The sequence below is a fragment of the Panthera pardus genome, unplaced genomic scaffold (assembly GCF_024362965.1).
Source record: "Panthera pardus isolate Hobbes unplaced genomic scaffold, ASM2436296v1 HiC_scaffold_2, whole genome shotgun sequence".
In the NCBI taxonomy this organism is placed as follows: Eukaryota; Metazoa; Chordata; class Mammalia; order Carnivora; family Felidae; genus Panthera; species Panthera pardus.
The window spans coordinates 39,191,285-39,218,767 of NW_026526765.1; the positions used below are offsets into that span (position 1 = coordinate 39,191,285).

At 40.7% G+C, this 27,483-nt stretch overlaps 1 protein-coding gene and 1 pseudogene across 1 annotated transcript in view; both read left to right on the top strand.

Moving 5' to 3' along the window:
• Nucleotides 1-12,263: 12,263 nt before the first annotated feature.
• Nucleotides 12,264-13,331, top strand: LOC109276038 (MICOS complex subunit MIC13-like; annotated as a pseudogene).
• Nucleotides 13,332-15,222: 1,891 nt separating this feature from the next.
• The window catches only part of ITGA2 (integrin subunit alpha 2), a 105,231-nt gene continuing 92,970 nt past the window's right edge, over nt 15,223-27,483 (top strand). Inside the window, exon 1 of the mRNA XM_019464325.2 lies at nt 15,223-15,445. Within this exon, the coding sequence (XP_019319870.2) occupies nt 15,391-15,445 (55 nt within the window). The 5' untranslated portion in view covers nt 15,223-15,390. The remainder of the gene's footprint in view (nt 15,446-27,483) is intronic.

The window sequence follows — 27,483 nt, forward strand, 5'->3', positions numbered from 1 at the left end:
CCCGCGTCGGGCTCCGTGCTGAGAGCTCGGAGCTCAGAGCTCAGAGCTCAGAGCCTGGAGCCTGCTTCGGATTCTGTGTCTCCCTCCCTCTCTGCCCCTCCCCCGCTCGTGCTCTGTCTCTCTATCTCTCTGTGAAAAATAAAACAAACATTAAAAAAATTTTTTTTTTAAATCAAGACAACATATGGCAATGCAAACATAAAATACAACACAGCTACAATGCATTTTGCATCTAACAATCCTTTCTCATATTGACAATACAAGTGGGTTCTTGATAGAATTATGATAGTTTATAAAATGAAAGAATGAGTTTTACAAAGAACATATTAGCTGATGTATGGCACTGCCATAGGTAAAAAAAAAATTAGTACCACTTATTTTACTTCTTAGATATAATGGTCAGTTCTTGGAAATTCTGATTCTCTTGGCCTTTTTGCTGGCCTTGGTCACAAGCCAGTCTGTTGCCCCCTACAGAATGATATCTGTGTCCTAAGCTGGAAGAAGTTAGGTAGAAGGCCATTCTGTCTTTGTTTAAAAATTTTTTTAAAAAATTAGAATTACAAAAGATTCCCAGCAGACTTCCACTTACACCTTGTCCATCCTAACAGTGTTACATGACCATTCCTAATGGCAAGGGAAATAGAATATTTAACTTCCAGCCTCTATAACAGAAGCAAGAGATGAGTGGGGTGGGATTGGGTATTAAGTAATTAAATTTGTAATGTCCACTCAAATGGTATTTCAAATATAATCAACATGAATACTATCAAGTTTATTCTTATATGAATGGAACCTCAGACCAGGAAAGATCTCTGAGAGCATTTCCAACTCCAAAATTCTATGAAAGTACAAGGGAAAACTTTAAAATATTTTTAAAGATGATTTAACAGATGTTCCTCACAATATGTCATGAATCTGTACATTGTCAGACTTATCTGACATTTAGAATTCTAAAACTGTACATTGTTTTAAAATATTTAAAATTTTTTAAATATTTAAAATATTTAATATTTATTCATTTATCAAAATGTTAAATTAACAGACATGTATTAAGTATCTACTGTATGCAAGTAATTTTACACCTGAAAACTGAGAAGCAGTCACCCTTCTCTCAAAGAGATATCAAAAGATACTTTTTAATCTGAGGCTAATTGTTTTCTGACAATTCTTTGGCAAGTGTTTTCAGCAGAGTTGTGAATTAAATATGTTTATTCTCAATCTCCAGTCTCTCTTTTCCAAGGAAGTCCTACTGTATGCCACACTATGATTTCTCCTTTCTCTAAATTCCTACAGTAATTTATAGTCTGTCCCAGTTCATATGACACTAAATGACACTTTAATTTTATACATACACATTTACCCATCTATACCTATTCCAGGCCCTTCTGAGGATAAAACTGGGCTCACATTACCAGTTACAAATATCCTTCGATGAACTGAACCCTTTGTTCTTTGACCTGCAGTCTACCTAGTCCAGGCCCTTAAAAATAGTCCCCCTCCAATTCTTTCTGGAATCCCCAAAGGGGCTGTCTCATGCTCATGAGCACAACTTCCTGGTTGTCCAGTGGTGTCTGCCATTTTCTTCCTCTAGTTCTTGATGGTGGCATCTTTTGCTGATGGCATCCTCAATACAAAGGTGCTCCGCTGTCTTCTCTTCTGAAATGGGGATGAGAATACCTTCTCTCAGATACCCTTGTCCTCGCAGTCCTAAAAAAAAAAAAAACCAAAATAAAAACAAAGCAAAACAAACAAACAAACAAACAAAAATGCGCTTTTTATTTTAACCCACCAACAGGAGCCAGGAGAGACACTTTTCCATAATCAAAGTTGCCCTCCTTTGAGATGCCAGGTCTTGTTTTATCTACCTCCTCCATTAGGGTAACTTCATTTATAAAGCTCCTCAAACCTGAATGCAAAATAACGCCCAGTGAATTCTCCCATTGGTCCTCAAGACCGGCACAAGCAAAGTCGAAGCAGGGGCCCTTTATTGCGTGAGTACCTCTGACCCTGCAAGCGGCCCATCAGCTTCTTGAGGGCAGGATGCATTATACTTCTGTGTTGCTCTGCCTATTTTCTGTGCGCTAGTGAGCCACAACAGGTACCCAGTAAACCTGTGCTGGATTGAATGTGACAGGACCTATTTAGCATGAAGAGAGTAACTTTTCTCACTGCACAGAGTTCAGAAGTTAGCTGAAACAAAAACGAAAATGAATGCAAGATTTTCCCAAAAATGTTGCTTGAATTGCATTTGACGGCATTATCAGGGAGGCATCCTTGAACTGATAGAAATAATAGAGGAAGAGGGACTGCTCAGACATCCTAGGACTACCTAGCTCTCCAGTGAGGCATTTGCATTATGGTTAAGCATTATTTCCACTGACTATAAAAGGAAACATCCATTCTCTTCAATCAATTTTTAGTCAAGGCAGGCAAATGTGCTTACACTGAAAATGCCTTTTAGAGATGTAATTAAATATGAAGGATTAGTCTCTCTTCTTTCCTTTCCTAGACATTGTGGCATAAACATTGGCATTTCGTTTCCTTAATTCACATCCTAAGTTCACTTCCCCCAAGGCTCCTTCCTCAGGTGGCATTTCTGTAGCCCAGACTTCACCCCATCTGTCTCCCTTTCTAAAAACTTATAGTCTCTCTCTAATTTGGATTTTAAAGGTCTTTAGGTCGTGATGATTGAGATATAATTTACATGCAGCAGTTTATCCATTTCAGGTAAATAGTGCTACAGGTTGTGAACAATGAACAAAGTCAGGTAACCACCACCACAATCAAGATATAAAATATTTCTGGGGTGCCTGGGTGGCTCAGTTGGTTAAGTGTCCAACTTCAATTCAGGTCATGATCTCATGGCTCATGAGTTCAAGCCCTGCATCAGGCTCCGTGCTGACAGCTCGGAGCCTGGAGCCTGCTTGGGATGCTGTGTCTCCCTCTCTCTGTATCCCTCGTCAAAAAAAATAAACATTAAAAATTTTTTTAAAAGATAGAAAATATTTCTATCACCCTAAATATTTCCTCATGCCCCTTATAGTCACTTTTCCTCTCCTCATCACCAGCCTCCTCAACGGATCTGATTCCTGTCCCTTTAGTTTTGCTTTTTCCAGAAGGTCGTATCAAAGGAGTCATAAAGTATCTGCTTTTTCTCATTCAGCATGTTTGCCAGTTATATGTTGCTTATATATCAGTGCATTCCTTTTTATTGCTGAAGAGAATTCCATTGTATGGCTATATTTTGTGATAATGATATATTTACTAGTTAGTTTTCCTTGTCTTTGAAACTTACATGTGTGGTGGGCAGGAAGGGATTGTGATTATATTATAGTTGGCTGTTTTCATTTTGTATTTCCTATGAGACAATATGGCCTTGAAAGAGAATCATGCCTAGTACTGAATGAACGTACTCAAATTTTATAGACTATATAAACAACCTAATAAACGTATGTGATTCTTTTCCATACAAAAAACAGCTTTGAAGAGTGTGATCTGAAAGTCTGTATCTCAAAGTATAATTTGGCCACATAATGTGGTGGAAAAAAGAATGAACCTTGGAGTCAAGGAGACTTGGGCCCACATGCCCGCTCTGCCATTGCTAGGTGCACTTGCTTGGACAAGTGTCCTGACCTTGGCTTTCTAAAAGTGAGCTTCTTCATGCACCCAGTTGAGAACATAATACCAGCCCATAAATTGTGATGAGAAGTCAAAATAAAACAAGCGCGAAATAATAATACTCATAGCATTCTTGGCACTTGCTAGATAGTAAATTGTTATCTTACTACCTTCTTCTCAGCTCCCTATCCTGAGTAGTCTTTTTGATATATATAGATTTGTAATTTGTCATAATTTAGGGCAACAATTTAGGGCTTTTCCTTTAAGTTCCAGGTAACTTATTTAAACTATCTTAAATGGTTCATTGTAATTCTCACTGTGGTTGGCAATAACAAATATGATTATTTTTTAGTAAAAAATTTGCACATTTTCTTTTTGCCACAGTTTATAGAACATGCATCCTTATTGTAACCATGTAAAATGGCAATAGCTGGGTTTTATTTTGGTTCCAATTAAGTTATATATTAATGTATAGACAAGTGACTCCAGAACTGGTTGACCTAAGCTTTTCTTATCAGCTCTGGTGTTTGTCGCTTATCTTCTTCTTCATCCACCAATGCATCTCTGCAGCCTACAACCCAAAGATGATAAATACAGGAAGTTCTGCTGCTTTGCTACAAATATGGAGAACCAATAAGAGGAAAATATAAGGTAACCTTAATTTCAGAGGTAGGGATGGAACTATACTATCAATAAAAATAAAAGGCAACTTATACACAATAATGTATAACATACCAAGAAGATGTGTGTATATCTTGGATTCTCAGCCTGAAGCATGCAGTAGTTAGCTTATAGTATTACAGTAAGATTTCTCTGACTCAAGTGCTACTTGGAGATGTATAGGAACCCCGGGCCAAATCTTTCTTCCTGATCTTCTGTGGATTACCAGAATGTGTATCTCACAGATACCAATTAGCAGCAACACTGTCCTCATGTCATTTCTTTGATTGCTCTAACTACCATGGTGGTCCCAACTTTCAACCCAGACTGCATGGCATGGCGCCCCTATCATTGTTGTCTTCTCTTGTTGATCACCTGAACAGGTTTGGTGGTTTGGGGGAGGAAAAAACTTTTTCCCTCTACTCTCCTAGGTGTTATGACTAGGGCCCCATGAGTTAGAGGGGCAAAGAACAGATTACCAAGAAAAACAAGTTTATTAACACGTATATCCATGTACACATGGGAAACTCATTATGGTAACTCAAAGGGCTGGTTAGAATTTGGGGATTAGGTAGCACCTTAACAAAGAACAACAATTTTGTAGACAAATGACAAGATAGAGGAAAAATGGTTTGGGCTTGTAGCAGGGGGCAAATAATGGAAAGGTAAATATATGGAGAAACTCATAAAAGTTAAGGGCTAATGAATAAGGTCGGTTATATAGATTTCTCTGGTGCCCTCTCCAGGCTGATAAGAGTCTAGAGTTGTCTCTGGTGATTAAGAATTGTCCTGCCTTTCCTGGTAGAAAGGAAAAACTAGAGAGACTTTCTTGTGTCTGCTTATTCTCTATGGCCTTTAGCTCAAAATGATCCTTATATCAAAGTAGTGTATTTTGGGGTGGTGTACTTGGAACCCTTTCAGTGACTTGTAGTCAGTCCCTCTTCTGGTTCATGATCCAGTAATGTTTCAATTTAAATGAGAAGAATATTTACACTCCATTTATGTCATAACTTAGCCCAAAATATAGCACTATCTTTTACTCTATCACTGGGATGATAGAACGATGTTTACCATTTTGTTTTATAATCCTTTTACTATCCACACTGCCCTCCATGATTTAGAACTGACACCTTGCTTTACTCAAATTAACCTTGCCCCTTGAAAACCTCTTGTTTCTTGGGTTAATGTTTTACACCTTACTGTCTCCTAGGGGTAATTCCTTCCATGGATGTCTCATAGGTCAAATAGATGTATGGGTCTGCCAGACTAGCCCTCCAGTCTCTGTCTGGGATCTTAAGTTAGCTTGCCTTCTATGAGTGCCTCCTCTGGGCCCTCTAGTTGGAGGACATACAAATATTCATGCATGTGTGAATACACACACACATACCCGCACACAACATATTTTCAAAAATCTTCTAATATTATTTAAAAGTGCATTAAAAATATAAATATGTAATGCTAAGACTTATCAAATTGAACAACTTAAAGATGTACAGTTTACTGTATGTTAGTTATATCTCAGTGTAGCTGCTAAAGAAAACACAATTATAACACCTTCTAAAATCTTATACTTAAAAGTGTGTACGTAGATGTATGGAAGAAATTTGTGCTAGGGCTGGAGCTGAGATTTAGTCATATATGTCATGTGGAATTAGGTAGCTAGAGAAGGAGAAAGTGGAGAATGGAAAAGAACAGAAGCCAACTTGCAAGGAAATATGGTGGAAAAAATTCTGAGCCAGACTCAAAAACAGAGCCAAAGGTCAAAAGGAAATAGTATTTCTGGATTTAATGTGGTAACTTGTTTTAACATTTTGTGATTAAATTACCCTGGACACAGTTATGCATCCTGTGAGCACTTGGGAGGGAAAAATGGCTGCAGGTGAATCTGACTGGATCTTGTAATGCACTGGGCCATAGGCAAGCCTTCTGGGGATTCCCTGTAAGAGAATATCAGTCTAAGAGGAGGTAGCAGCCTCCTCATTTTAAAGCAGAGTTCCAAGGAAATCTGAAAGCATTAAGTCATTACAAGTTGTTAAAATGGAAAAGGATCTGTGCCCATTTAGTGGTGAGGGAGGGCACGGACCTCAAGCAGCAGGGACCAACAGCAATTAACACTGATCTCCCAGTGCACGTGTATATGTCATGACCCATGGACACAAGGAATAGTTCATGGGTTAAGGGCCCTACATATATAAGGGGGAACAGTGAGAGGAAGACATTTAGACATTTGCATGAATGGGATCTCATCTGCACTCAGAAACTGGCAAGGCTGACGAGTTTCAGTTTATAAATGTGTGAAAGTCACTACCTCTACATACATGTCATGGGCCACAACTCTAACAAGAAAACTAACTACATTATCATACTGTAACATGTGAAAATGTATGGTTTTATAGGCTTTAAAAATGTTAGCCCCCCTCCTCAAATTTAAGTCTTGAGACATCTTCATTTGCCTTTAGATCTAGAGACTTTTGATGGAAGAAGCCACTTTCCATATAACGACTTTTATAAAAGTTCATGTCGAATCTAAAGAAAATGTGCCTAAATATTCTTTCATCCCACTAAATGGCATAAATCACACCAAGTTTCCATATTCTCTGCTCATACACCTCATAGGATTTCATCTATAGCAAGACTCTGGAGATAATATTTGGTAATGAGATTTCAAGCTTATTGAGGACAGCCAGGTAACATTGGTTCCTGTCACAGTGCTTGGACTATTACTTTGCACATGGTAGGTACTAAGTAAATATATGTTAAGTAAATGAATAAATGAAAAAAGTGACATTTTTGCAATATTTTCATCTTAATCCAAGAAAAGGATCATGTTAGAAATTATAAAAATGTAAGAGGGAAAGAGAGGTAAGAATTCCAGAGGAGAATTATGCAGGAAACTTAAAGAAATACTAGAAGACCACAAGCTAGACCAAAGTTTGTGAGCCAAGAATAGAAGTTTTGCTTTCTCATATAGCATAATAGAGAATGTAGAAGCAGAAAAGATTTAACGATTAAGACTGAGTTTCCTGGCAAAACAAGTTCCAAATCTTTGAGGCTCTCCCATCTTCACTGATTTCATTCTTTTGATGTATAAACAAAGCCCAATGGCCTACCAGTCAAATAAATTCTAATGGCAAAATTGGCTCTGTTTAACTTTTTGATATTAAACATTTGAAATGTATTTCCATCTAGAAGCATAGACTCCAATCTAAATGGTACAATCAAGATTACTTCAGGGGCACCTGGGTGGCTCAGTCAGTTAAGTGTCCAACTCTCGGTTTCAGCTCAAATCATTATCTCACAGTCTGTGAGTTCAAGCCCCACATCAGGCTCTGCACTCACAGCATGGAGCCTGCTTGGGACTCTCTCTCTCTCTCTCTCTCTCTCTCTCTCTCTCTGTCTCTCTGTCTTTGAAATTTCCTCATATCCTTTCAATAATTTACCTTAGGCTAGTTAAAGTAAGATTGATTTTTCCGGCTTGAAAAATAACTGATGTCTAACTGAAACATCCAAGTTTTCCAGAGACAGCAAAGAATAGCCATATAGCTAGTCTAAGCCATCATATGACACATTTTTAATAAAACAAACAAACAAACAAACAAACCACAAAAAAATCCCTGAAGTACAGGGGAACAATGTTTTCCCTTCACTGGACTTTTCCATGTTCTTAGGGATAAACTTCCTAACTTCTTCTTTTCTCTGGTTCATCTTAATACATAAGTCAGATGTTAGTTGAACAAATGTGTTTATTCATTAGTGGAAGAAACGTTTACTGATCACCAACTCTGTGTCAGGTCCTGTTTTGGGGACTATGAGTAAGGTTAATGAGACATGGTCACTGTCCTCAAGGATGTCCAATAGGAAAAATAAAGAGAAAATATTAGGAAGATACCAGGGAATTTCACAGAAAGGGCAGCTAGAGCTCCCAAATGACTGGAAACAGAAAATAGAATGAGAAAAAGAACTAAAGTAATTTCCCTCTCTCTTTCTCTCTCTCCCTCTCTGTAATTCATGCATGCCTCAGTGTCTTGGTCTCTCCTTTCTGTTTTCTATGAATACCCGCTAATTGGCTTTTTCTATGCTCATTTAAAAAATGGCTGCCCAAGTGAACATGAATTCCTAGTCCCTATGGTCAGCAAAGACTCTCTAAAATCTCTGTATGCTGAATATCACTGTCTAGCAGAAAATCTAATCAATCCAGTTTGGGTCAGGTGTCTCTCCATATCACTAGGAGGCAGGATGACTTATAGAGGGAGATCATGGCAAACTCTGAGAACAACCTGTGGGAAGAGCTGGCAGATTAACTTTGCATGTCTGCTACACACATGAAAGTAAATAAGGACAGTCAATTTTAGTAATGCTAGAATAAAAGTATGAATAAAATGCTTAGATGAATTGATGGGTCCAGGGCCTGAGGAACATAGAATTATTTTAGTTTTGTTTATTTGTTTTGTATTTAAGTTAGAAATGCCTCTCTTATTTTGGGACATCATACAACTCAACAAGTGCCTGGAAACATGTAGGTGAGTCAAATTCAATGGATTCTGAAGTTTACTCAGTCTTATCATAGATTTACTGGGTAACATTTGAGGAGTCACTGGTTACCTCATTTCAAATTTTCCAGGAGTTACATAGAATTTCACATTTCCTACCCTTTTCAGGTCTAGGTGGAAGAAGGTGGAACTCTTCAGAAATTCATTTCAATTTAGCAATTATTTTTAGGAACTATTTGTCATGTACAGGACTAGACATGATATAAACATATAAGACTTCAGAGATCTAGGATTTAAGTGAGAAAGTGGAGTATCCACATAACTAAAGTCAAATCATACCAAAATAGATACAAAAGAGTTTTGGTAAGAGAGACAGCAGAAGCAGGTTGAGGTTCAACTCAGAGCTTAAACACTAAGGTGCTTGAACTTCATCCTGTAGACTTCCAAAGATTTTCAACAAATCCTGTGTTTTAGAATGAGAATCATGATAATAGCATAGAGTGGAGTGGAGACAGGAGAAGAGGAAGCATAGAGAGATTGCATAAGAGACTGCCATTGTGGGGAGAGATCAAATGGACTTGAACTAATGAGTGTAGCAATGAAACAGAAAGTAGGGATGGATAGATAACCATGTTAAGTGTAAAGATAAAATTGACATGGTATGGTGGTAGCCCTGAGGATGGAAAGCAGAGGTTTCTGGTTTAGGTGATTGTACATGGGGAATGAAATAAGCAAAGAGCTGGATTTGAAGATAAAAAGAGTTCAGAGAGAACACTGGTGAAAATTCATCTGAGCCTCCTCTCCAAAAACCCCCAGCCAAGGGTTGGAAAGAAAAGAGTGGAGAAGCCTCGCTCCATCCCTTAGCAATTCCCAGAATGTGGCCCCTGGGTGTCTCCAGACTTTTTGAGGTAGTCAGTAGGTCAAAACTATTTTCATACTAATACTGAGACATTATTTGCATTTTTCACTGTGTTCACTTTTGCCTTCAGTGCGAGAACAGTGATCATCAGTAAGAGTAAATATCTCATTTTTCCCCACTGGATACTCACAGAAAAGGAAAGAGAGGGAGGGGGCAGGGGGAGGAGAAAGGAAGAAGAAAGGGTAGGAGAAGAGGACAGAGGAAGGGAGGGGAGGAGGGAAGGTGAGAAGAAAGGAAGAAGGAGGAAGGAAGGAAGGAGGGGAAGAAGGAAGGGAGAGAGGAAGGAGAAAGCTAGTTTCACTTAAGAATGTCTTTGACAGGGGATAACTGGGTGGCTCAGTTGATTAAGCTTCTGACTTCAGCTCAGGTAATGATCTCATGGTTTGGTTTGTGCTGACAGCTCAGAGCCTGGAGCCTGCTTCAGATTCTGTGTCTCCCTCTCTCTCTGCCCCTCCCTGCTCATGCTTTCTCTCTCTCTCTCTCTCTCTCTCTCTCTCTCTCTCTCTCTCTCTCTCAAAAATAAACATTAAAAAAAAAAGAATGTCCTTGACAAAGCAGTGAAAATTAACTACCTTTATTAAATCTCAACCCTTAAGTACATGTCTTTTAAATATTTTGCATGAGTAGATGTGGGCATACACATGCTTATGCTGCACCCTGTAATCAGGTAGTTGTGTCAAGGACCTATAAATGGAACTAGGCACATTCTTTTTTTAATGTTTATTTATTTACTTTGAGAGAGAGGGAGAGAGAAGGAGGGGCAGAATGAGAGGGAGAGAGAGAATCCCAAGCAGGGTCCGTGCTGTCTGCACAGAGCCCAACAGAGGCCTTGATCTCACAAACCATGAGATCATGACCGGAAACGAAATCAAGAGTTGGGTGCTTAACTGACTGAACCACCCAGGTGCCCCCTAGCCGTGTTTTTCATGGAACACCAGTTTTACTTGAAAGAACACTGATAGACAAACTATAACTATTCAGACTTGGGTATTTGGTAGACATTTCTCAAAAATGAATGAAGTAGGCCTTTCATTTCACACAGAACAACTGATAGTATGCATGGCTAATGATAAAATTCAAGCTTTCAAATGGAAGTTGGAATTTTGAAAAATGTGTGTCTGCTGGCATGAGCTTGACAGCTGCCCAATATATAGAGACTTTTCTAATGAGGTAGGTGAAAATACGATTATTTTGATATTGTGTAATGAAATGTGTCAATTATTGGAAAATCTGCATAACTCAGTGAACCAACATTTTCCAAATGACCAATGCATGATGGGACAAAACCTTGCATGAATAAAAGATCTATTCAAAGTGCTCAATAGACCAATGAATTTTAATGCACTATGTGTTGGAGGAGATTAAGAGGATGTGACTGCTGATTAACCTGCAAGATGGACCCAGGTAACTGGAGATTTCTTATCCTTTCCCCTGTCCCTGAAACATATGTTCTGCCTACTGTTTCCACACTAGAAGCCACTTCAGGGACACAGCTTTGAGAAAGTAAGGTGTTATTGAGACCATCTCAACTGTATAAATGACTGAACCCTGCTTGTTCAGGCCTCTACATAAACTTAAGATTCTGGCAGCAAGTATGGAGATTTACTCATTTTGTAGCCACTCCAGACAAGCCAAGTATATAAGTTCCCTTGCTTATTAAAATTGTCACTGCCCAATCTGAAATGGTCTGCCTTTTTCTTTTCTCTCTCCTTGCCCTCCATGTATGGGGGCCAGTTTCAAATTTTAACCCCAGGAACTTTGAGGTTGCAAATCAACACTAGGGTAGAAAAAGTTTATTGATGTGGTTTCAGATTCCACATTAGAACTAGCGTTTAGGAAACTACTACTTGTTGATTTTGAGGACAGTATCAAAGGAATATCCACAATTATGTCCTGTTTTTTTCAATTACATGTGTGTGATACCAAATTAATTCATATAATTTGACTGAAAGTACATATCGCAACAGATTGGGTGCAGGAGCAGATATGAGAATCCAAGTGTTTTTTTTTTTTTTCCAAGTGTTTATTTTTTAAGCCAGACAGTGAAAAGATTGGCAAAAATGTAAAACAATGCTCTTCTTCTCATGATTTTCTTTATTTGAGGAAATATAGTTATTTTTTGTAACATATGCTATTTATGTCAACACATAAGAGCCTTATTGTTGAATTAATGCATAATGAATTAATACATAAGTATTGGAAAATGTATGTTTCAATTTCTTACATGGTAAATATGGGGAGAAATAATCCACATAAACAAAAGTTCTTTGGGATCCTCAATAATTTTTCCAGCTTTATTAAGGTATAATTGACAATTATACCTTGTATATATCAAAGATGTACATCAGTAGGTTTTGATATACATAGTGATGTGATTATCACAATCAAGATAATTAACATATCCATCACTCACAGTTACCATTTTTGTTTTCTTGTGAGAACACTTAAGACTTAATCTCTTAGCAAGTGTCAAGTATACAATATTATTAATTATAGTCACTTGGTTTTACACTAAACACCCAGGACTATTCATCTTATAACTGAAAGTTTGTACCCTTTGACCAACATCCCCCCATTTTCCTCACCTCCAGCCCTGGTAACCATCATTCTAGTGTCTGTACTATGAGTTGACTTTTTTAGATTCCACATGCAAATCTCCACATGAGATCTCCACATGAGATCCTACGATATTTGTCTTTTTCTGTCTGGCTTATTTCACTTAGCATAATATCCTCCAGATTCATCCATGTCATTGCAAATGGCAGGATTTCCTTCTTTTTTATGGCTGGTAATATCCCATCATCTTGTCCTTGTGTGCAGAGCTGAGCGACCATGGTGCCCCAAGTGTGGTTGCTGATGATGTTTCTCATCGAGGGCAGTGTGGCTGGGGGCACTGTCTACCTGGTGTATGACCAGGAGCTGCTGGGGCCTAGCGACAAGAGCCAGACTGTCCCTTGGAAGTCTGAGGAGGTAGTTCTCCCAGCCATAGACTAGTTAGCCACTGTGTGTGTGAGCAGACCAGTCTGAAGATACCCCAATTCCCAGCACCCCCAAAGTTTAACTTTCACATCCACAGGTCCTGGAATTCAGGCATCATAATGGTGATGTCGGCTCTCTCAGTGGCTCCCTCCAAGGAGAGCTGGGAGTACCTAAGGAGCAAACTAAGTAGCCTGTCAGAGGAGAGCACCTGCCCCAGTCAGGAAGAGGGGCAGGGGCACCAGAGACCTGGAGACTCCAGACTGGGACTGGGACCTCACTCCAAGGGCAGCTCCCAGCTCTGCCAGCCCAATAAAGGACTTTATGAAATGTGAAATATGTTAACATTTATATGTCTCCATCATCTTGTATCCATTCATCTGAGAGTTTCTCAGTAGTTTTAAGTGTAAAGGTCTCCCTGAGACTAAAGAGTTCAAAAAGCCCTGCCTTAATTTTTTTTCCTCAGAATGTGGTGTCCAACACCTAGTCAGAGTCGTTCCTAAGAAGATTAAGGCATGAGTTCTCAAACTGCTTTTTCTCAAGAACGCTTTATAGTTTTAAAATTAATGTGGGGCAGGAGATGACTCTTTGTTTCTTGAACTTTGAAATTTTTGCCTGCTCTGGAAAAATATAGCTCCTGATTTATCTGTACCTCATGCCAGCATAATGTTAACTTGTCCAGCTCTGAGCACAAAAGCAAAGAAGGGAGCATTTTCCTCTTGAGCACCCAGAGACAAAGCACAGATTCCTGTCTCACATGAAGGGAACTATACTGCCTCCCAAACAAGGGTCTGTTCCAAACACTTACTCACATTTCAGTGAGTCAGAAGGAAACAGACAGATATTCATCTCCCTGAAACCTGGCTGACTTCCTGCAAGAAGTCTGTGAGGAGAGTCAAGGTTGGGGGTCAGGGTTAGTGAGCAGCCACCTAAGAGCTCTCAGGTGATATCTGGAGTCTTAGTAAGCAGGTGAGGACTATAGACAGGTCAGGAAAAAAAAAAATGCCTTTGAGTGTTTGTCAGGATTAGTCAGTAGAATTAGTAAGTGACAGATAAGAAAACAGGAAACAACCAGGGGCTATACATTTTGAATTCAAAGGTATTGGGTTTATAGTCATGATGATAAACAGGAGCAGCTGACGAATACCGATTTACTACTTTACAAATTCAAGATTCCAGCCTCAGCTATAAAGGGGAGCATTTGATTTTTACCAGTTAATTAAGTCCTTCCACCCTGAACCACTTTACTTCTTTTTTTAATGTTTATTTACTTATATGGCGGGGGGGGGGGGGCGCGGAGGGGCAGAAAGAGAGAGGTGGGGAGAGAAAAAGAGTAACCCAAGCAGACTCCACCAAGCAGTCAGCACAGAGCCAGATGTGGGGCTGGAACCACCAATCGTGAGATCAGGACCTGAGCCAAAACCAAGAGGTGGACACTTCAAGGGACTGAGACACCCAGGCGTCCCCCACTTTACTTCTGAGTGGCAATATCCCAAGCATCACACAGTGCTCATACTACCTGCTTCACAGAGATTTGGAATGGCGATAATAATAATGATTAGACTAGTAATTCTTTAATTGTAATTTATTAAAACACTTGACTATTTCACAAAAGAAGTCCCTGGAAGAATTCTGGTTTCAGTAATGTGCTGGGGATTTGTGAGTGAACTTTCGAAGGAAAAACCAGATTTAAAGAAAAGTGAATATCCTATTTCTTAGGTTGGCAAGTAAAAATCTCAGATAGGGTTATAGAATGTCCTTTTTCCAGATCTGAGACTAAAGTAATGGAAGGAAGTGGTCACAGTGTAATACAGACAAAGAGGAAGAGTCACAATTTCATATATGGGTTCTCACTCGTCTCTGTGTCTTTCAGTAAATCGCTTAAACTCAGTAATCACATCAGCTGCTTATTATCTTGGGGGAGAGGAATGAATGAGAACTCCACACACACACACACACACACACACACACACACACACACACACACACGGTGCTCTTACGACAGGTCTTGCTTAAATATACCTCGGATAATCATCACTTGTGTGCCGATCTTCTTTCCTGTCGAGTTAGTTTCTAACCTGGTCATTCTGCACTTATTTTTGTCCGTTTCTCCACCCACTTGAGAAAAGCACAGAATGCCACGCACCGCACCACCCCTGAAAGCGTGGCTTCGGGCTCGCGGCTGCCCTTGCTCCCCACCTCTGCACCTCTGGAGCTCCCCAGGCTCCAGGAGCCTGGAGCCACGAAGGGCTGCAGAAGCAGCAAGGTTCTCCGGGAGACCGGGGGTCTCCTGCGGGGCGGGCTGCAGGCCATCAGGGGGCGGCGTAGTTTCAGGCCGGCTCCCGCCCGTCGGGTGTGCCCCGCCAGTCCAGTGCAGGGCAGGAAAGGGGCCAGGCGCCCGGATCCCAGCCCCGCAGCTTCGGCGGTCCCAGGACCCGTACCTCTCAGGACAGTTAAGGTGCGGTTTCCGAGGGTGTGGTGCAACGCAGGTGCCCCGCGGGGCTGCAGGGCCTGGGCTCGGCGGGGCGGGGCCGGGGCAGATCCGGTGTTAGCCTGGCCGAGGGGCGGGGCGGGGCGGGCCTTGGCGCCCCAGGAGCTGCCAGGCAACTTTTCTCCGTCCTCACCCCGGCGGGGGAGAAAAGCTCTCGGACGGCTTCTGAAGAGTCCGGGTTCTGGAGTCCCTCTGCAAACCGAGAGCAGCAGCTACCGTCCCCGGGCAGGCTCAGGATGCGGCCAGGATGGACAGGGGGCGCGCCGTTGCTGGTGTTAGTGCTCAGTCAAGGTAAGCGGGGAGTTCGCTCTCCATCAGCTGCTGGAGGGACCTGCGCGGGGCCTGGGCGCAGCGGGGAGGAGTTTGCGGGATGAGGGGCGCAGGCAGCGCGCCTCTCTGCTGGATTCCACGTGGACCCCGGCTCCCAGCCATCCGGAGCTGTGTAGAGAAAGACTCCCCATTCTCTCTCTCCCCCGCCTGGTGTCCCCATAAAGCCTGACTCACCCTGTCTGTGAAGCACCCTTCAAAGTCAGCTCACTGCGCGCTTTGGTTTTAGAGCCACGCGCACACACACACAGGCACAGGGGCAGTGGAGACTAAGGGGTGTCCTGAAGGTCGAGAGTCCCGCAGCGTGGTTTAGACTGCCCGTGCCGCCCAGCATCCGCACCCGAGCGTTCTTCGATGCCTGCTGGCTTTGCAGGAGTCTGGGAGCCCCAAATGCTTGTTTTTCAGCCCAAGGGTGTGAAGTATGCTCCCATTTCTTCAGGCCGCAGCACTGACGTTTCTTCCCTTAGGGGACGTGGAGAAACCAAGCGCCTCTTAAATGCTTGGCAGATGGGAATTCTTCCTTCCCTTCTGCCTTCCTCCAATTGTTGTAGCGTTTCTGTTCAACTTAATGTAAACTTAGGCCAGGAAAAGTTCTTTTTACTTTCTTGATCTCAGCTGCTGCCAACAAGAGAATTAACCGAGGCCATAGCTCCAGCTGCAGGGCCGTGAGAGTGGGACCCACCCATCACCTGACTCCTTTTGCACAAAGTTGTGTGACCATCATCCTTCACGTGTACCTCCTCCAGATCTTTTCCAGAGCCTGGTGTGTGCTTAAGATCGATCGGAACTTTAGTTTACTGGGAGGAGGAGGGGGGAGTCGCATTTAAATTTTGTCGTTTGAGGGGGATCTGAGTGGCTCAGTCGGTTAAGCGGCTGACTGCGGCCCAGGTCATGATCTTGCGGGTTGGTGAGGTTGAGCCCCACGTAGGGCTCTGTGCTGACAGCTCAGAGCCAGGAGCCTGCTTCAGATTCCGTGTCTCCCTCTCTCTCTGCCCCTGCCCTACTTGTGAGAGAGCTCTCTCTCAAATATAAAAATAAGCATTAAAAATTTTTTTTAAATTTAAAATTTGTAGTTTGAACAGCTATCAAAACAAGTGTTTTTACAAAGAATATAAGTATTTCCTAAAATATACAGAAATATTTCTTATCCTCCATTGAGGCATTTAGGCACACTATTTGTTACTCTGGAAGAAACCTAATCTAGATAACCCTGTAGCATTTACTTCCAGTCAAAGATAACAGAGAAATAGCACCACCATCCCACCCCCAGCACAGACTATGCATTATTAGGTTTTCCGTCTAACTCTGTGTCTGGTGCTTCACAGATATTCTGTGCTGGGCCCCTAAGAGTGTTTTGGGGGGCCATCAACCTTAATCTGGGGGGTTGGGATAAAGTTGGAGTCACATTGAAATCAGTCCCTGGAACACCACAACCTTCCCAAGAACTAATAGACATTTAAATCCAAGCTTTTCATCTTTCTTTAATTACCCATTATTAATAGAAGCTATGGAAACATAACATCATTTTCTTATCTTTGAAGTGTTGAGGCTTGTTTTTTAAAGAGCAGTGAGAAATACTTTAGTGGAATGTATTGCTGCAAGGCATGAAGTCAGGTATAGAGATTCTTAACCTGGAGTTAGTTAATAAGGACAAATCAGTGCAAGCAAGCAAAGGTGATTTAAAATGACGTCTGCACAAATATTTTTTTACATTTATTCCTTCCTCCTGTTTCAGTTACTTGCATACTCAAGAACTAAGTTTTCTCTTAATTCAAGGTACTCATAATAAAGCTTTGTCATTTGTGATATTAATCCAGGTTCCTAGGGAAGCAACATGATTTGCTGATACCACGAATATCCAAGATTAACATGAATAATTGAATGTCTGGGTCAGTGATAGCTGAAATTTTTTATGGCATTACTCTGTGTAAAATTTTTGAATAGTCATCATTACTACACACACACACATATAGTTGTTTATAAATTATATACCCGTACAATTGTGTAATATAAATACATATCAAAAATGAAAATGTAACGAGCATATATGTGTGTGTTTATACATCTTACCTCCTCTCCAGTATACATGCCAACCAGTGTAGAAACTTAAAACCCTCAAATCTCATTTTAACACTTAGAGTCAAATACACTTTCTGTAAACCTTCTCATGGGTATTTAAGAAAAAGCAGTGCTCGGAGTTCAGTTTCATATTTATCACCTCGCATTGATCACCCCTTGGTTTAAGTGCCTGCAGTCATTGAAATGGTAACCGGCAGGCAAAGGATGGAAAAGAAAGACCATAAGGGGCCCAGATAATTCATAGTCTAAATAATAGGTCCACAGAGGAAAGAAAATGTAATTTTAAAATGCACGATGGTATTTACATCCTCGTGTGCTGCCAGGCCATGGATAATCCTCATCTTTTCTCCCTGTGTCTGGCGCCCTGCCCCGGAGTCACTGCCTCTTTAATGAGTACCTTCAAATCCTTTCTCTAATTCCCTTCAAGCTGTAAATACTCTAATTTCTCTCAGAATAAGTAAATCCTTCCTTTAATATGTATTTTGGCAGCTCTGTCCTCCTGAGACACCCTTGAGACACCCTCCACCTCTGTCTTCTAGTCTCCCTATTTTCCTATTTTCCAGGTGGTTCTTCCTCACTCTCTTTCACAGGCTCCTCTGTTTAGCCCAGTCCTTGGTGTTTAGAGTTCCATCCTGGGTCCTTGTCTTCATTCCACCTGTTCTCTCTGGGCTAGTTCCCCCACTCAAGTCAGGATCTCCAGCCAGACTCTTCTCCTGGTTCCAGATCAGGATTTCCATCTGCTACCAAATATCTCCACCTAGACGTCCTGTAAGCATGTCCTCAATGCATCCTCAACTGAAGTCAACACCTGCCCTCCAGAATTCTCTGCTGTATCGTCTCCTATTGTGTAATGGCAACATAATCATGCAAACGCTAAACCCGGGGATCTTTTCCCGTGTTTCAGGCTGACAGCCCATCTCCAAGTTCTGTCCTTCCTCCCCACTTCCTATAACTTCCGCCACCACCCTTGCTTTCTTTGTGTCTAGACAACAATAAAGTGTTTTTTCTGTTTTTTGCTCTCATCCTTCTGGTCCATTCTTCTCATTGTCACTAGTGTTATCTTTCTAAACACTCGTCTGTATCCAGTCAACCCCTTGCTTCAAACTTTGGGTGGCTCCCCATCTCACGAAGGGTGAAGTCCAGATTCAGGCTTTTCTCTGCTACACTCCTCCTGCACAGACTCAAACACGGGTACATGTACTGCACGTAGGCCCATACATGATACACACACCCCAAAGCCACATACATACACCTGTACACATCCTTCTGTGTTCTGACTGCGCTTGATCAGACCATATTTAGTGCTATTTTCCAGACTATTCCCTTTGCCTTCACTGCCTTCATGCTTTTTCCCTTCTCCCCTTATCCCTTTGTAATTAACCACTGTCCTATGTTAGAAGAGACAAAGCCAAGCAAAATTATAAAGTAGGGAAGTTTTTATTTTATAACGAAAAGAGGAGTCTGAGGTAACCTCTAATTTCTGGAACCAACCCTAAACCACCTCTTCCCCTTTATGCTCAGCACCTTCACAGCCTTAAACCACCCTCTGATAAAGTAACCTCCCACCCCATAGCTCTCCAGCTATACCTGCCCCACCCCGACTAAGCTTTGCTCTCAGAAGTCCTGGTTCACAAGCCACTGTTTGATTTAAATTCATGCTTTGGGGCTCAGGATCAGAATTTAAAGACAATTATTCACACATTTCTGATATATAGACAGATTTGGAAGCAATTGCTTAAATGTTAGCACTGTACCTCCTCTTTCCTGAGAAATTAAAATTCCAGTATTGCCTATATCACGTTGTTGTGAGATGAACACCAAGATAGGTACATTTCAACACCAAGAATCAGTGAATGCATCAGCTCGAATGAATTCCCTCTAAAGTAGGTGATGTCTGTTCCTGTCTTAATGTGTTAACAGCCTTGGGCCTATTAAAAGGCAGAAGCCTGTTAATGTAAAGAGATGAGCTTCTAATAATGGAATTTTAGACATTCATAAAAATAAAGACACAAATCCAAGTCAATATGTCAAAAATAAAGAAGTTCAGGAAGAATGGGAAAAGTATTTGGGACCAAAAATATCATCCTGATGTGATAAGAATGTTACCACTAGAGTCAAAAGTTTTAATCTGGACTATTAGCCTTGCTCAGCTTGGGGAGTTACTGAGGTAGGATGGTTTTTGTGGTTTTTTTTTTTTTTTTTCATTTGTTATGGTGACTGATTATTTACCTAGAAGAACACGTAGAAGAATGTCTCTCTAAAGAGAAAAAACTTAATACCTCAAATCCTGAGACAACAATAGATTCTGTATATGAAGGTGATTCCTGTGATGCCCCTTCAGATGACCTGTAGGTGCTTTGTTGATCTGGCCACAGTGAATTCCAGAAAAGTAGTATTTGAACATATTTTTATGCAGCAACTTTTATGCAAGGAAACCTGCTAGGCCCAACTATAGGAGACTTGAAACATGGTCCAAAGAGTTTACAGGCTATTTGGAAACAAGTCCAACCATGAGGGAAGGACATTGTCTCAGTCCCTGGAAGGTACCTAACCAACTTCAGACCCTTCCATCCTCCTTTCTGACAGAAGTCCAATTATTGGGTTACCTCCTCCTCTGCACAGCTAGGAGGTCAGGTGGACCTTGAAGGGTGGTTGCCCTGAGCCATTCCTGGTCATCTCATACCTCTCTCCAATGTCTGATTTAGACATGGCATGTAATTACGATGGCATGTGGAAGGAAATCTGCTTGGGGACTTTTGGGAAAGAATTTTTCATTCTTAAGAGAGATGTTGGTTAAGAAATGTATTGCCAGGTCATGTGAAGCTTGCAACAGCTATAACTGTCCTACAACCATAATGTCAGCTAGCTTGAGGATAAAGCCGATACACTAGCCCTGTGGAGAGACAGAAAGCAGGTCCTTGATATTGTCTTTGAGTTTCTGAATTACTGAAATTTAGAGTCATTTACCTGTTTGTGCCTAAAAAAAAAAAAAAAGTCTATGTAATTTAAAATGTGGTTATGTTGTTTTTGTTATGTTGTTTTGTAATTATGCTTATCACATACATATGTACCATAAGTTTCTATAGTGTAATAGTTACCATTTGGTCACATATAATTCATTGCTAATGAGTGGTACAGAACTTAATGTTGAGTTCAGAGGATGGAGAAATGTCACTGTGATGCATATAAGTAGCAAACCTCCCCACAAGTCTTCACGAGGACAGGAAAGAATCTTCACTATTCGGATCCGCTGTGAAGGACTGCAGAGGTCAGAGTCCAGTTCTCCCCTTTTAAAATGGCTGTCAGTGATAATAATAGAGTAACATAACCAGGGATAGGACCCAAGTCTCCAAGTTCCTGGGTCAGATGTTTTAGATACTGGAATACGAAAGGAGAAAGCCATTATGTCCACAACATACTGTTCAAGGTATTCACAGAGGGTGAAAGCTGAGAGGTTAACAGGCACCCGACCATAAATGACCTTGTAAATGGAAGTCAGGAGCATGGATTTTTGAGGACAATGGGAAGGTTTTGAAGGGCCTTAAGCAGGGGAGTGACATGACTGGATGGTTTCTTGAGTAGATTACTCCAGTGGCAGGGTGGATGGTGGATTGAAAGGAGGCCAGACTGAAGGCACTACCTTTCTTAGGAAAGAAATAGTTCTGGCCTTAGTTTTATTGGGAGGTGATGGTGCTCAAACTCAGTAGCAGTAGGGAAGGATCACAGGGGATGCATTTGAAAGGTAGCAAGGGAGAATGGACAGGATTTGTGGTTGATTTATACAATGGCAAGGAGTGAAGGAGGAGATAAGACGGAGGCCTAGGTTTTGGGTGTGGACAACTCAGTGAGGTGCTACTGACTGAGACAGAGAGGCAAGGAAAGAAGGCAAATTAGAAAGATAATCAGTTCACTGTGACACGTTGTTGGACACATTCAGGAGCACATGTCTAGTAGGTAGATAGTTATAGATAGAGCAGTGTTAGAAGCAGGAGAGAGGACAACAGGGGCTAGAGATTCAGGAGTCAGGGGCATCTAGAGAGTCACTGAAGACACAGCATTGATGAGTCAGGCAGAGACCAGAAGACAGTGTTGTCCACAACCCAAGGGACTACCTGAGAGGGTCAGGTGAGGAAGAGGAGATGCCAGAGAGAGAAAAGAGCAGTGGGAGCGGTGAGTAGAAAGAATACTACAGTAAGTGGGGCACCACACAAATATTTTGAGAGGGAAGAGTTGGTCAGTAGGGTCATATTCACAGAAGTCAAGCATGTTGGACAGCCTTGATGAGGACAGTCTCCATGGCATGAAAAAGCAGAAGCCAGAGTGGGGTAGGCTGAGGAGTAAGTAGACCATGAGGAAATGCAGACAGTGTCAGGAAGTTAGATAGTAAAAGAGAAGAGGGAGTGGCTGAGTGCCAGGAGGGGAGAGACTTCATAACAATTATTATAATGAGGTTTTTTGTGTTTGTGTTTGTTTTTTGTTTTTTGTTTTACTTCTATTGCTTATGGTATTGCATGGTCCACTTGTGCTTTTTGAGAATTGCATTGAGGCATCTGTATGTGGCAAGAGTCCCTAACACAGGAGAGACTGGGGGAGAGGAGGAGCACTGATATTCATGGCAAAGGGGTCTCAGAGAAGGGGGGATGGAATGGGATGGCCACAACAGCAACAGCTCTGGCAACAGCTTGGGAGCCACAGATGACCATATAGGGAAGGCAGAGTAGGTTCTGGCATATGACATGGAGAGGATATGGGCTGATGAGACCAAGCTGAAATTGACGGCTGTGAGGGGTGCAGAGGGAGACCGCCAAGTCGTGGGAATAGGCACCCCCTGCCCTCCAGCGTGGCCACTTGGATTGATGAAGGAGCCCTTGTATTTATTTTTGTTTTAGAACGTACTTACTGCACTAATGTAGCTGTGATTAATAAACTTCGCATGGATTTTAGGGTACATAATATATAACAATATTCCAATTCTGGTCGCAGAATTAATATCCGTGCTTTAGTCAGATTTCCTAAAAACACAAAGAGGTTTTTTTTTTAGAGCTACAGGTATGTTTCTCCAGTTAAGCTTTTAGTTCTTTATTTCTATCCAGTATAATAAAGATTCTCAAAGTCATCTTTTCGAAATCATAGTCCCATATAACCCAGAGAATTAGAGTTGGGTTTGAAAGGTTCTGTTAGTAAAATATTGAAGGCTTTTATTCTGTGTAACTCAATGGTGTTTTCACAGTGTTTTAAAACATTTTCATTTAATTATATAAATTAGAAAAGAAATTAATGTCAATTCTTAATTTTGTTGAAGTTGTGATTAATCCAAAGAGCTAGTATTCAAGTATTTTTTCCAGTCTGTGCCTGCTGATTCTTGTACACATAAGTTACATTTACCAACCAGTATAAACTTGAACTGCATATTTTTCTAATGTTTCCAGGTCCATAGAATATTGGGACTGTTCATAATTTTCAAATATATTGTTCTTCCTTTGAAAGAGTTGTCTGTTCTGTTGTCCAAACAGCTCATGGCAACTGTGCGATCTTGTGAGTGAAGATTCCCGCATTATTATTCTGTGTTCTGAAAGGGTAACTGTAGTTCTTCCTTTTAGTAGTTTAAAGTGACTAGGGACAGTTTTTACTACAGAAGCCATACATAACTCCTGATCATTGAAAGGCTTTCTGTATAAAAAATGAGGCTAATGTTTAAACAGAGCCATGGAAATAAACGAGTGATGGACACTGTATTGTCAGTGTAAGAGATTATTTCATTGTGTTTTGAAAAGCATGAGCAAAGCTCTTGCGCCCATGGGTGCCTTGAACATTGGCAGTTGTCATTCTCTCCCATTCATTTGAAGGTGGCCTTTGTTTGTCTTTGTGCACGCCTGATCTCATTCCCATGGATACCGTGTGGAAATGCAGACTGAACTCAATCTGGCTTCTGGTCAGCTCAGTCAGATAACTCTATTCCAAACTGTTTACCAGTTACCTTCAGGTCCTTTCACCAAATAGCTTCATGGATGTTTGTTAGAATATGGACACTGAATATTTTGGATTTTATAACCTTGCCTAAGCCATATTCCAAATGCTAGTGTATAAATAGATATTTTACAGCAATTGACTTAGTTTTTCTATGTAGTTGTTAACATTGTTGGGGGGGAAAAAAGAATAACTTAGCCTTGGAAATGGAGATACTTTTATGTGATATTTGCTTTCTTTTTAGTATAAAAATGTAATTTTTGACATAATTTATGTCAATGTCTTAGTCCATTTGGGCTGCTATAACAAAATACCACAGACTGGGCAGCTTATAAACAGAAATTTTTTGCTCACTGTTCCAGACACTGGAAGTTCAGCGTGGTCACATTCTGGTGGAAGGCCTCTTCCTTGGCTGGTGGAAGGGGCTGGAGTGTCTCTGGAGCCTCTTTTATAAGGCACCAATCCCATTCATGAGGGTGAAGCCTTTGCACCTCTAAAGACCCCACTCCCTAATACCATAATCTTTGGGGGTTAGGATTTCAACATAGGAAGTTGGCGGGGGATGGGGAGAGGACACAAACATTCAGACCATAGTCCATAGTAATTAAGAAACCCTTTTAGGGGCACCAGGGTAGCTCAGTCAGTTAAGTGTCTGACCTTTGCTCAGGTCGTGATTTTATGGTTCGTGAGTTTGAGCCTGACATGGAGCTGTCCGCTCTTAGCACGGAGCCTGCTTCGGATCCTCTGTCTCCCTCTCTCGCTGCCCCTCCCCCGCTCTCTCTCTCAAAAATAAATAAAAACATTTTTAAAGAGGAAGAAACCCTTTTATTATCAAAGTACTTAATTTTTGCCCCCAAATTATAGGACACCATTTTATTACTACTTTTTTGTTATGGTCTAAGTGAGATATGACCTTAACCTTTTTAACAGTACAGCCCCATGGTCTCTTACCTTTGTCCGTGTTCTCTCTTTTTGAAATACTCTTTATGCCCCAACCCCTATTCTGCACATCATTTATGTGTCAATTTCATCAAGGCTCATGCACCCCAGGAAACCTTCCTAACCCCAGTCCAATTTGGGTATCCTCCTCACATGCATAGCAGTTTCTATCTCAAAAGCCTGCTTACACAGCTCTAACCCACATAGACTGCAGACCCTGAGAAGACAGGGGCCATGTCTTTTTCACTTGTGCCAAGTTGAATTTTGTCGAATGAGTGATGACTGCATGAGACATGTAGGGCAGTCACTGTAGCGTGAATTAAAGGCGCATTTTCTGAATGAAGGCCAAGATGAAAATTTCCTAGTTCTTTCCAATTAGAGTATGCAAAAAAGCCTTTACCTGCAGGTTTATCTGCATTTGCTAAAATATTTCTTTCATTGATTTTTTTCCCTTCACTTCTTTGACTGAGTTTGTTTGCTCCTAAAATATCTCTTCTTTGTCTTGAAATGTCCAACCAGGCTAGCTGTATTTGAAAAGTAACAAGATGAATAAAAGTATTAGGACATCACTGACATCTTTTTTCCCCCAAGCACTTTCCCATTCGCCTATTCTGTTCTCATAAAGCAGCACCATAATTTAGCTTCAGCCTGACTCTCTCTCCCACTGAATACATTCTTTAAAATCACCTTCAGTTCTGTTCATCATTGTATTCCCAGGACCTGGCATATAGTAAGTGCCCCAAAAAAATGATTGGTAAAAAAATATATAAAAATAAACATAAAACCAGAATTCAGATAACTTTGAGGTACATGTGTCCATTAAAATACTAAATTTGGGTAATTAAAGCAGAATATTTTAATAGTCTTCCAGGAAAGTGACCTATACTAAAATATTCATCTTAACAGAAATATATTTATATTCTTTCTTTTGATATTTATAAGTGTGAAAGTAATTTTTATAGATATACCTACCATCTATATGAAATGAACAATTTACTTTTTTGGTCACTTGATATCTTTTACATATGCTTTTCTATATGGGCTTCATATTTACAACTTTGCAATAATGCATCCTGCCATATCATGACTATTGTTTCATTTTTGGATATTTAGGTTGTTTCCTGTGGGATTTTTCCCCTACTGTAAATAATGTGGCTATAAATATCATTGTACAAGAAGCTTTTTCTTTCCTTTTTCCTTTTGGACAATTTCCAGCGGAGGCATTACTGGGTCAAATGTTACGGCTATTTTTTAGCTTTTGTTGCATATTGAACAGTGTAGGCATCAATAATGTGTGAATTTACAAACTTCACCAACATTAGGATTTTAATTTACTTTTTGTAGTGTTTTTTTTAACTTTTTGTCAGCTTGGTGGATGTAAAGTGATGCTTCCTTTTTATTTTAACTCTCATTCTTTATATTTGTCAGGGTGCACCTTTGAAGCTACTCTTTAAATATACCTATCTTTTGAAAAATATGTGTAGGTTAGAATATTATAGAAGTTAGGCCTAGAAGAACACAAAAGATCATCTAATAAATGCCTCAGCTTTATAATAATCAGTTTTTAAAGTGAATAATGCCCAGGACTCCAGCCTGCAGTGTGCTATCCATCATTTCAAAAGGCTCTTCAGAATTTCTTCTGAAAATCTCTTTGACAAACCCCACCCCCTACCCTTGGTCACCTATTTCCCACAGGCTGATTAAAATCCATTTCACTTGAGGAGAGGCAGTCCTCTGGTTAAGATTTCTATTCTTCCATGGGACAGAACCCTTTAGGGGAAGCACATTCCCTAAGAGAGAAGACATTCTGTTTGCCAGAGCACTTGACTTTGGGTGACCGAATTTGGAGATTGTTCTGGTTAACTATTGTCATGTAATCTATCATCCTAAAACTTAGTGGCTTAAAATGGCAACTATCATTTGTTATCTCTCATAGTTTCTTGAGTAGGACTTTGGGAATAGCTTGGCTGGACAGTTCTGGCTTGAGGTTTTTCATGTGGTTACTTTCAGAGGGTAGGCAGCTCTTTCTCTTAGAGGGTAGGCAAGTGGTCTTGCCATCCTGGCATTCTCTGATAGCCTGACTTTTTATAGGATGACTCAGGGATGCAAAGGCATGTGTCCCTCCCAATATACTGGCAGAAACTGCATGGTCTTTTCTAACCTAGACTCAGAAATCATGCAATTGCCTCTGTTCATCAAAGCAGTCACAAAGTCTCACCTAGATTCTGAGGGAGGAGACTTATTTTCTTGATGGGAAGAGTGTCAAGTAATTCCCAGACAGATTTTAAAACCACCACAACTTAATCAACTTAATAGTGCTTACGAGATAGTTCATGGTTTTTATCAGAGCTGTTCAACATGGGCATTATTGACATTGGGGCCAGATAATTCTTCCAGGACAGGGGGATGTGCTGGGGGTGGGTGGAGGGGCTGTCCTGTGCACTATAGGATGTTGAGTGGCATCACTGGCCTTTACCCACTAGACACTAGTAGCCACCACCACCCCAAGCGGGACAACCAAAAATATGTCCAAAAATTACAAAATTCCCCCAAGGGACAAAATTCTCCCAGCTGAGAGCCACTACACTAAACAAACATGAACACGTATACATAAGAGATAATGGGGCTTCGGTTCTAGACCACTACAATAAAACAAATATGGCAATAAAGTGAGTTAAGTAAATTTTTGGCTTCCCAGTGTATGCAGGAGCTATGTTTATACTATACTGTAGTCTATTAAGTATATGATAGCATTATGTCCAAAAAAGTCCTTACCTTAACTTAAAAATACTTTATTGCTAAAAAGTGCTAATCATCACCTGAGCTTTCAGCAAGTCATAATGACTGATCACAGATCACCATAACAAATATAATAATGATAATGAAAAAGTTTGAAATATTGCAAGAATTACCAAAATATGTCACAGAGACATGAAGTTGAGCCAATGCTGTTGGAAAAATGCAGCCAATAAACTTGTTTGACACATGGTTGCCACACTCCTTCAATTTGTAAAAAC